The 10,993-nt window shown below is 41.7% G+C and overlaps 1 protein-coding gene across 1 annotated transcript in view; it reads left to right on the forward strand.

Annotated features, from left to right (window-relative positions):
• Positions 1-3,171, forward strand: part of ACTN2 (actinin alpha 2) — a 78,783-nt gene extending 75,612 nt beyond the window's left edge. Inside the window, exon 21 of the mRNA XM_075924812.2 lies at positions 1,499-3,171. Within this exon, the coding sequence (XP_075780927.1) occupies positions 1,499-1,657 (159 nt within the window). The 3' untranslated portion in view covers positions 1,658-3,171. The remainder of the gene's footprint in view (positions 1-1,498) is intronic.
• The last annotated feature ends 7,822 nt before the right edge of the window (positions 3,172-10,993 follow it).

The raw sequence follows: 10,993 nt of genomic DNA on the forward strand, positions 1-10,993 counted from the left end.
TTTTAACTTGGGGAGTTTCAGCAAACCAGTTCCCAACACAGCAGGGCAAACCACTGGCATGCCAGGATCTTTTATGTACCTGGAGTGTTTGTAGGCATAGAGTCGCTCAGCTCCCAGTGGCTGCTGTTCACTATTCCGGGTCAACGGGAGTGATGGAAAGTGGCAATCAGCATGTCCCTGGGCCTGTGCTGCTTCCCGCAGCTCCCATTGGCTGGAAACAGTGAACAGCAACCAATTGGAGCTGAGAAGTTCTGTGCCTGCAAATGCTCCACGTAAACAAAAAGTTCCAATGTGCCAGTGGCTTATGCTGACGAGTTGGGACCGGAAGTTTGCAAACTGCCAATATATATTTCGCTTATGAATGGGTCATTGTGATTTTTACAACTTTTTTTTAACTTGGGGAAGGGTCGGCTCATGAACAAACGGGCTTATGATCGAGTATATACTCAACTTTGGAAGCCCCGGGGGCCATAATGATACTCAGAGCATATGCCGAGGGCCGCAACTTAAGTGTGGTTGCATATACATGCAAATATATATGTAAATATATGCAACTAGCTTCTTTCACACTAATGGGCATGAATACAAAGATTAAGCATTAAACTGTGGCGCTAGACCCAAACGTGGCCAGTATAAGCCAGTCAGCACCTCTCAGGCTCTGCCCACAAGGCTAAGCAGCCAGTACTTCCCACAATGCCCCAGCGCTCCTGGCACCTCCTCCCTGGGGTCTAGAAACACTGACACCCTGTACCTGTCTGTTCCAGCCAGCCCGTCCGCTTACATCTTTCAGTGCTCACCTTGCCTGGGAGATGCCTTGCTGTTGTGGAGTGTGTTCCCAGTGGAGGCCATGTTCGAAGGATCCCACCCGCGGGCCACATATTGAGCCCCACGTAAATCCAAACCGCACCACAGGCCGCAAACAAATGGACTGCGGGCCACATGTGGCCTGTAAGCCGCGTGTTGAGTAGCGCTGCGGTAGTCCCACCAGTTCATGGTTGATGTTACAGCTCAACATAGATAAAGGCATAGAAAGTACACATATAAAATTTGTGGATAATATTTACAAATATTTCGGAGGCTAGGATTAAAATTCAGAATGGTCTGGACAAATTGGAGAAATGGCCTGAAGTAAATAGATGAAACGCAAAGTAAAAAATGGGAAATGGTTGCCCAGGAAGGAGTACTGTGTGAAAGAGATCTGGAGGTGACAGTGGATCAAAGTGAACATCACTCAGCAGGTTTTATGTCCCCCCTTGAGGTCTTGTATTTTACTTTTTTTATATATTGTGTTTTTAAAAACGTTATAAGCCAGCTCGAATATTTTAAATAGAGAGGCAGGGTAAAAATATTTTTAAATAAAATAAATAAATATTCTTGGATTTGGAAAAACAAGCAGGACGTTCTAGCTTATTAATCTTAGTTCTGTAAGACACAAAAACAAAAATCTGTTAAATAATCTGTTCCATAGTTGAGTTTTTTAAAAATATTTCTTTTTCAGCCTTATATTCTTGCAGAAGAGCTGCGGCGAGAACTGCCTGCTGAACAAGCTCAGTATTGCATCAGAAAGATGCCTCCCTATTCTGGACCAGGTGCTGTTCCTGGAGCCCTGGATTATACCTCATTTTCATCAGCATTGTATGGAGAAAGTGACCTGTGATTCAATAACTGATGGTACTCATTGTATGCCATTGTATTCAAACTGGAAAAACAACAACCCTGGTCTCCCAGTTTGCTTCTTGAAAGCGTTGACAAGATGATTTTAAAATGATTTTTACAAATATAGTAGATACATTCAGGGTCAAATGTTAGGAATGCAAATAACTAGCATATATTTCAGTGTGCACCATTTGTAGGTTTCTGCATTAATGGCATTAGTTTATCTGGCATATATTATTAAACTGTATTTTAAAGAAAAGGTGAATTACTAATTTGAAAAAAAAAGTATTAAATGTGTGACCCATTCAGAAAAAAGAAATTAAAGCTCGTGAAAATAAAAATTATTCAAACTAACAAAATATTTTGCCATTTTCAAAAATTTCTTCATTTAATCTATGCTGCTTTTATTATGGTCATAGAGCTCTATGTTTGAAGTCATACTTTTTTCTTTCATATAAAAATATTACTTTACAGATGTTGTGGTTTATATGCTTCCCTGGGTGGAGTTTAATAAAATAAAAATACAACTTTTCAGAGAAGAAAAATACCATTCAAGTAAAATACATAACCACTAAAATAATCCCAAACTGCATTTTTTATGTTTTAAATATGGTATTTTATTAACACAAAGCTGTAATATCAAAAGCATCATGCTGCAAACTCATAATACATTACAATTGTAATATCTTATAATAAATCTATAAGCAGTACTTTTAAGCCTTTTACTTTGCATCTGAGGGCACGTCTACACAGCAGGGCTAAAGCCAAAATAAGCTATACAACTTGAGCTACGTCAATTGCATAGCTTAAGTCAAAATATCTTATTTCGGCTTTTGACGCTGTCTACACAGCAGGAAGTCTGAGAGCATTCTTCCTCCGATTTCCCTTACTCCTCGTAAAATGAGAGTTACAGGAGTTGAAGTAAGATGTCCTCCAGCTCGACATTATTTGGAAACTATGTCGAAATAACTGCTTATAGTGTGGACGTGGACTATGTTATTTCGGAGTAACATCAGTTATTCTGAAATAATGCTGCTGTGTAGACATGGCCAGAGAGAGCACAACTTTCATCAACAGGAAATAGTATGGAAGCTAATTCATGTCAATTGTATTTTGAATAGATTTTGTTTTCCCTCTGTGAAAGCCAGTTCTTTATTTTATTGTTGAGCAACCTGCATAATCCCATATGATGCAAAATGCTATGTGATCTATTTGAGTATGGTTGTGTTGCAGTTTTAACTGTATGTCACATACAAAATTCAGATTATAGTTTTTCACTTCCGTTGAATGACAGTTCTGCTGCTGTATGCTAGTTTGTTTTACTGGAGTCATGTTTTCATCTTGACAAACTGTCGAGAAGTAAAGTGATCACTTTTTACTTGAAACCTAACAGACACTGAAAAATGCAATGTAACCAAATAAAACATTCACAAATGGTGAGGTTGTGACTTGTACAACTCAATGCTACTAAAGCAATGATGTGCCTACTAAATAAACTCTGCATTTCAAACTTTATGAAGGTTCAGTCTTTGAGATTCATCTAGTGTTTCCTCTAAAGAACCAGAATTATTGCTATACATTAAAGGAGGTTTATATTTCTCCATTTGCTTAAGAGTAAGTATTCCATGCACTATCCTTTTTGTAAGGATGCACATTGCATTGTTAGCCATCTAAGTATTGACTCCAAAACAGTAACTGGTGAGGGACAGTTGTGGTCTAGTGGTTTAAGGCCAGGGCTGAGCGTTAATAGACCTTGGTTCTGTTCCATTCCCTACTATCTGCCTTGGGCAAGTACCTTCTCTGCTCTGTGCCATTGTCTTTTTCACCTGTAAAAAGTAGATGATGCTTACCTTGGTGAATTGCTTTGAAACCTATATATGATAAGTGCTATTTAAGTGCTAAGAATGATCACATCTTCATTTGATTTTAATACTTGCATTAATATGGAATTTTCCAGACTGCCAGGCAGACGAATGATCAGGAGACTGTACTGCTGAAAAAATCCATTAGAATATATCCCCTGTTGACTCTGGTGTGTGAATGAACAGTATGTCTGTAAACCAGTGAGATTCCAAATAAGGCGTGGGCCTAGAAACAAAATCTCGGCTTTACAGAAATGAAGAATTACACAGTATGCAAAGGCTGTTCAATGTGTCTCTAACTGACACTTCCACAAGCCACAAAATTCTTTACATGCAGCTGAATATGGCTCAAAAAACAGGAAATTCTACCCTATCTTTGAAAGCACTGAAGCATTTGTTCCTTCATCTGAATGGTCCATTGATCAGGATAAGTGAGAAACAAAACTATCAACATTAATGGGAAATAGAATTTGTAAAATAATTTGAGTCATGGAACTGTCCAAAGAAGACGGCAAGTAGAACTAGCCTCAGAGCTCCTGGTAACCTACACAAGAAGAGATTTAAGGCCTCATCCAAAAATATTTTATCCTGTACTTGTTAACTTGCTATGCCTTACACTTTAAAAATAACAAAAGTTTCTCTCCCTTCCATATGTTTGTTTATTTATAGACAGAGGTGAAAGTAAGGTGCACCCTTGTGCACGGCTCTCCAAGAGCTAGCTGAGCTGCAGCAAAAGCCAGCAGAGAGCTATTTAAAGAGCTGTCAGGGTCCCGAGTTGCAATAGGACAGTACCTGTATGAAATTTTAAGTTACTTTCACCCCTGTTTACAGAAACCAACGTTACTAGCTGACTTCTGTATTTTGTTCTGTAGGGTGGAAATTCATGGCCTTTTTTATGTTTTCTGAGAGTTCCAGAGTGGTGGAACAGCCAGTGGTCAAGCTATGCCCATTATGCTCACAAGCCTTCATCTTTGTGACTGACAGTTGCAGTGTACCATCAAACCACTTTGTTTACACTTGGGTCTGCTGGCTGAATTGGTGTTTGTTGTCACTGCTGCTCTTATTAGATCAATCCTAGATGCCTAGGTGTAATGACTTGCTATCTTCAACAACTAGAGATCATGGAGAAGCATAGCCAAAATCAGACAGAGCTTGTTAAATTTAAAAAAGGAATGAGATGACAGGGTTGGCCTGTACCAGCAGGGGACTGGAGTCAAGGACCCTGGAGGTCTCTTCCAGTCCTATGTTCCTACATTAAAGTGGGATATGGGAGAGCAGAACCAGTTTGCTAGTCGATAGTGGATACTAGAGATGTTCCAACACCAGGAATATTCTGAATTAGTGAGGAGTCAAGAGAGACTCCAAGGCTGTAGACTGTTTTAACAATTGTAGTTCTGAGTTCCTCGATGGAGGTGAAGTTATGGATGTGACCAGTTATTTCAAGCACATGTCTCTTCCCACAGCATAACCTCCATTTGTCTTGCTTCATTTTCTGTCCACTATTCTTCAGCCAGGCACTGACAGCCCCCAGGAACTGGGGTATCTAGGAAATGGTTGTAATGGGTCCACCCACTGGTGAGCATCCTACTGCATCCAAATGGCACCATGCAGGGTCCTTTCAGGGTTGTCCAGTCACCCTCAAAGTCTTGGAACAAGGGCCTGACTAGCCCTGTCCACGGTGCTAGTGTGTCTCCGCTTGTGGCTGGTAGTTGGCCACTGGGTCTGGTTCTTACCCGGATCTAGGTTCAGTGCACATTAGGAGCTAGCCGTAGTGCTGATCTCCCTCCCACTCAGTGTATAGACCTGGCTGGGTCGAGCTCCTGAAGGGAACTGCCAGGCCCCAGCCCTCCAGCTTCTTTTATACCCCTCTGCTGGGTCCTGATTGGCTGCCACAGACACAGCCACTCTATAGTGCCTGGAGGACTTCTTCTCCGCTCCTCCTGCTGGGATGGGATGCAGCAAGGCCTCAAGCCTCCTGTAGGGGGAATTGGAGCCTAGTCCAGCCCATCACAATGGTAATGCCAGCTTTTGATGTTAACAATATGCAGAGCTGATGTTTGTCTGCATATTTCCTTTAATAGGGATGCCAGAAGTTCTTGTTTTCTTATTCACTAGCCACAAAGCCTGTGTCTCTCACCAACAGACATTGATCCAATAAAAGACCTATTACCTCACCCACCTTGTCTCTTTACTGTCTTTGAAGAATGACTCACAAAAGCACAGATCTCTGTCCTGACTGCTAGTGTAATTTATTTAATTCTTTTCTAACCTGTAAAGTAGAGGTTCTATTATTCTTCTCTTCTCAGTTCCCTTTTCTTTCAGCTCTGTTTGCCTCCACTATCTGTTGCCTCTTCACTCTCCTAATCACTTATCCTACCCAATTTCACACATGCCATGGGGCAGGCAGCTTTGCTTCAGAACATTTGGATGTAACAGGAGATCGTGGCCATTAAAGAGTAAAGAAAACCCTCCATGGAATCACAACAGCTGTTACCATGATCAAGAGCCATTTGCAAGAAAAGTTTAAAATAAGGCCTTGGTCTTTCAAGATGTTCCACCCAAGCTGAGGGGCGCTCTACCCATGGGCTACATCTAGACTGGCCCCTTCTCCGGAAGAGGCATGCAAAGCAGGCAAGTCAGAATAGGGAAATCCACGGGGGATTTAAATATCCCCCGCGGGATTTAAATAAACATGGCCGCCGCTTTTTTTCCGGCTTGGGGAAAAGCCGGAAAAGAGCGTCTACACTGGCGCGATCCTCCGGAATAAAGCCCTTTTCCAGAGGATCTCTAATTCCTACTTGCAAGTCCTACTTCTGAAAAGGGCTTTATTCCGCAGGATCGCGCCAGTCTAGACGCTCTTTTCCGGCTTTTCCCCAAGCCGGAAAAAAAGCGGCGGCCATGTTTATTTAAATCCCGCGGGGGATATTTAAATCCCCCGCGGATTTCCCTATTCTGACTTGCCTGCCTTGCATGCCTCTTCCGGAGAAGGGGCCAGTCTAGATGTAGCCATGCAGAACAGGTTATAGAGTCTGGCCCAAAAACCAGCCAGTCAAGGAAAATCATATTAAATGAGAAGGCAGTGAGGTCTGAGCACATGCCCGAGAGTGATGGGAAGCTATTCTATACTGTGTGACCATGGGCAAGCCCCTGCAACTTTTCTGTGCCTCTGTTTTCCTTCTGCCTTGTCTATTCACACTGTAAGCTGTCCAGGGCAGGTACTATCATTCTCTTTGTATTTATGTAGCGCCTAGTCCAAAGGGGCTCCAGACTCAGCTGGTCTCTAGATGCTACCGTAGCACAAATAATAAATGAATACCCAATGTCAGTGGTGCCAACTCTTGTGATATTTGCTGTGGTTTTTTTTTAATCCAACTTATGGAATCATTAGAGAACTTCAGCTTTTATTTAAAAAAAAGCGCACACACAACCCCCTGCCCCTCAAATCTCCCAAACATAAGTTTCCAGCCTTCATGGCTGAGAGAAAAGCAGCCAGGTAGGTGTTAAACAATACAATAGTCTCTCCACCACCTATGTTGTTATTCCTCTCAACACAAATATTTGTAAATTCAAATGATAGAAGAGTTCCAAAGAGAAAAGAAAACAGATACCTTGCTGGGTTTTTTTTTTTTTAAAAAAAACTGTTCTGACTTTCAGGAGTGGTGGGCACTTGTTGCTCCCATTAACCACAGATGCTCAGCACTTCAGAAAATTGGGCAATTAGACCTAACTTTAAAAACTGAGTCTCAGGCATCTAACTTCCATTGATTTAGATGGGAATTAGGCACATTTTGTGGATTTGGCCTTACATATCAAAGTTTAGATCCTATTCATACGGATTTGGGCACCTACATTAACAGTCTGAGTAGGATGTATTTATCCACAGTGGAATAGTCATTGGGACAGAGAACGAGTCATTGTGAGAACAACTCTGTGGTCCAGTGGCTTTGGCACACAACTAGGAAGAAGAAGATCCTGGTCTAGGCCCCCGTTTCAATAACCCACTCATTACTTATCCATAGTGCACCAGCATTGCTAAGAGACCCTCAGACAGCCCTATGCTAGAACTGCTCAGTGGTTAGAGTTGTCTGGTGGGAGCTCCCCCTATTCAAATGCTTTCTCCCCTTCTGAAAGAGAAGGGGAAATTAAAGCTGGGTCTCCTACTTCCCAGGCAAGTGCTCTAAACTCTGGCCTAAAATTTGTAAGGTGGATGCAGGCAGTGGCGCTTCCTCTTTGGGCTGTTTTATGTAGAGTGAGATATTTAGATGCCTAAGCTGCCTTACTCCAGGGGGCAGGCTCCTGTTTATGGCTGACTTAAACACCTCCCTGCAGCATGGACATAAGCACCTATTTCTGAGGGGAGGGGAAAGGTTAGCTCATACCACTCTGATTGGTATCTCACCGTGGCTAGTTTAGAATCATAGAGCTGGAAGAGACCTCAGGAGGTCATCAAGTACAGCCCCCTGCTCAAGACAGGACCAATCCCAATGTGGCTTCTGACCTAACACGTTAGTGGGGTTCTGTTATTAGGTGCCTATCTTTCACCATTCATTGTATAGGAGCTTAGGAACCTAACTCAGACGTTATGGATTGCAGTGAGGTTCATGTGATTTTTTGTAGGTGCAGAAAAGTTAGGAATTGTGACATTCTGTGGAATGTTGTAATGCCTAAGTCCCTTTGTAGATCCCACCCGATGTGTTTGTGCCCATATCAGTCTTAGAATAGGAAATATTAACATCTTAGCTCTTGCAGTTCCATTCATGTCAGTTTAATATATATTTCATTTAAAAAAAATCACTTTCAGGACTATGAAGACTAAACGTTTTAATTAATAAATAAAACGGAAGTTCTGCACCGAGGGTCTTCTATGCTGTGAACAAAGGATAAGCATAACATAACAATCATTAACGGAACAAATCCACACTCAACGAAACTATGCAAATCATTGCATCTAAGTTCTGTGGTCAGAAGTCAGATTAGTTTTGGGTTCTTCTCTCAGAATTCAAGCTGTTTGTTTTTGAAAGCATTAATAGGGATGCAATTCCACTGTTCTTGCTTTGATAAAACTTAGTCTTGTGAATAAAAATAGTAGAAATTGAGCCCCATGTGAATTAAGAATAATCACATAGGAGATGAAAGCTTGGGTCCTATTTTTGTAAAGGATATAATAGAATTTGCTAATGCACAGGCTCAGCAGCTAAAAGTTCACTTTCTAATATATTGTGCTTGATTCCCTGCTGTCTTACATTAAAGTAAAAGAGTTCAGAGTATGTACTATGCCTTTCATAGGGGCTAAAGAGAACCAGCTGGAATCAGTCCAGTGTCCCCATCACCAGATATACAGCTAGGATGGTATCATGTTCCCCTGTCTTATGTAACTCTGTTTCTAGTCTAAGGAACCCTTACTGCTAAAGCTATGTCTACACTAAGAGCTTTTGCAGACAGGGAGTATACTAATGAAGTGCTCGTTAGCATTTGTTGCGCTGTCATTTGCATATTCTTTGCCGATGCTTTTTGTGCAAGAGGTTTTTGCATGAAAACAAGCACTGTAGATGAGTCCATTTTGCACAAACCCCCCTTTAGCGCAAGATTCTTATACCTCCTTTTTTGAGTCATAAGGTTCTTGCGAAAAAGGGGTTTTTTTTTGCACAAAACGGACCCGTCTACACTGCTTGGTTTTGTGCAAAAACCTCTTGTGCAAAAAGCATCAGCAGAGAGTATGCAAATGACAATGTGACAAATGCTAATGAGCGCTTCATTAGACTACTCTCTGCTGGCAAAAGCCTGCAGTGTAGACATAGCCTAAGAGTCCAGCCTGTGCCTTCTTATGAATCTATAAGACAATGCAAAATGGAGTAACGCAAAGAAGTTATATTTGGTGTAAAGTCATATGATTGGAGAATCAGGCCCTATGCAAAACCAAACTAGCCAAACCAGAAAGACTGTGGGTACGTCTAGACTACAGGCTTTTGTCGACAGAAGCTTTGTCGACAGATACGGTCGACAAAGCTTCTGTCGACAAAGAGCGCCTAGACTACATCCAGTTCTGTCAACAAAACAAGCTGCTTTCTTGATATGACAGCGTAGACGCAAAGGACAGTGTAAATTCAATAATACCTTCTGTCGACAGAACTCTGTCCACAAAAGGTGTTGTTCCTCGTAGAATGAGGTTTACAGCCATTGACAAAACTGCTGAGTTCTGTTGACATTATGTCGACAGAACTCAGCGGCAGTGTAGACGCAAGTATAGTTTTGTCGACAAAAGTGGACTTTTGTCGACAAAATCTTGTAGTCTAGATACACTCTTAGTTTGCTTCAAACACTGGCTGGTTTCAATGGGTTCTTTGTTAAAGCTAAGCTGTTTCTGGAAGGGAGAAAAGCTGAACCTCAGCCCAAACATATTTGAAATACTGGAACTCAAATTGGTTTAAATGATTTTAATCCTTTTACAGCTAAAATACTTATTTGGATTGAAAGTCTCATCTTAATGCAATTAGAAAGCAGTTAGCTTTTCCAATGTCTCAGACTGTCCAGTCTGCTGCAGAAACCACAGTGCCTGAGAGAGAATTGCATGAATGTTATAAAATATATTGTACTATAATATTTACCCATCATTGCATGGATCCTTAACTCAATTAATTTTTGTTTTTTTAATTTTAAGTCATGGCTCTGGAGTGAGGTTGGACAGGAGGAGTTCATTATACAAGCTGCCTGTGGAGATAGGACTACCCCAACACTCTTACTACAGTAGCTTGGAACCAGGTGAAAAGTGCCTCTCCATGGCTGCTGCTCCAACAGGCACAGCCTGGGCAGGGGTACATGTCCCCTGACTGCGGCAGTCCAGGTTCGTTTGCCCCCTGCACTCCCCAGCCAGAGTGAGGAATGCAGCAAATTGTGCACTTTCCCCTTGTTTCCTAACAAAGAGAAGCAGCAAGCAATGACTCTGTATCAATCCCCTCTCACTTTCCCTAAAGGGCACTGAGGTGGTGAGAGACTAAGGGATGGAGCATTCCTGTATGGAGGGGCGCCCCTCGCCAGCCCCTTTCACCTGCCTGGTGATCCTGTCTCCTTTTTGTATTGGTTTTATGAGAAGCACTCCCATTCCTGGGCACATCCCATTTTCCTGACACAACTAAATCCTTACCTTGCTTTAAGTTAGGATAAGAGGAAGCTACATGCCAAATTTGGTGGTCCTAGCTCTTATCGTTTAGAAGGAGTTCTTGAACAGACAGACAGACACATGCACAGACAAACTCTCTTATATATATAGTAGATTACATTTCTTCTTATATGTATTTAGATTGCAAAGTCAAACTCTCTAAAGTAGAGACCAGATTTATAGCTTCATATGTAACCTTTTATTTATGCCTCTTTTGTGTCCAACCCATGTACTAGATGAGCAAAGACTCCTGTGGTAAAAATAGAGTGTGATCATGTTATCCTAATGCATAGACATAAGGGGGCAGAATCAGAGTTTC

The sequence above is a fragment of the Pelodiscus sinensis genome, chromosome 3 (assembly GCF_052426305.1).
Source record: "Pelodiscus sinensis isolate ZL-2025 chromosome 3, ASM5242630v1, whole genome shotgun sequence".
NCBI lineage: Eukaryota > Metazoa > Chordata > Testudines > Trionychidae > Pelodiscus > Pelodiscus sinensis.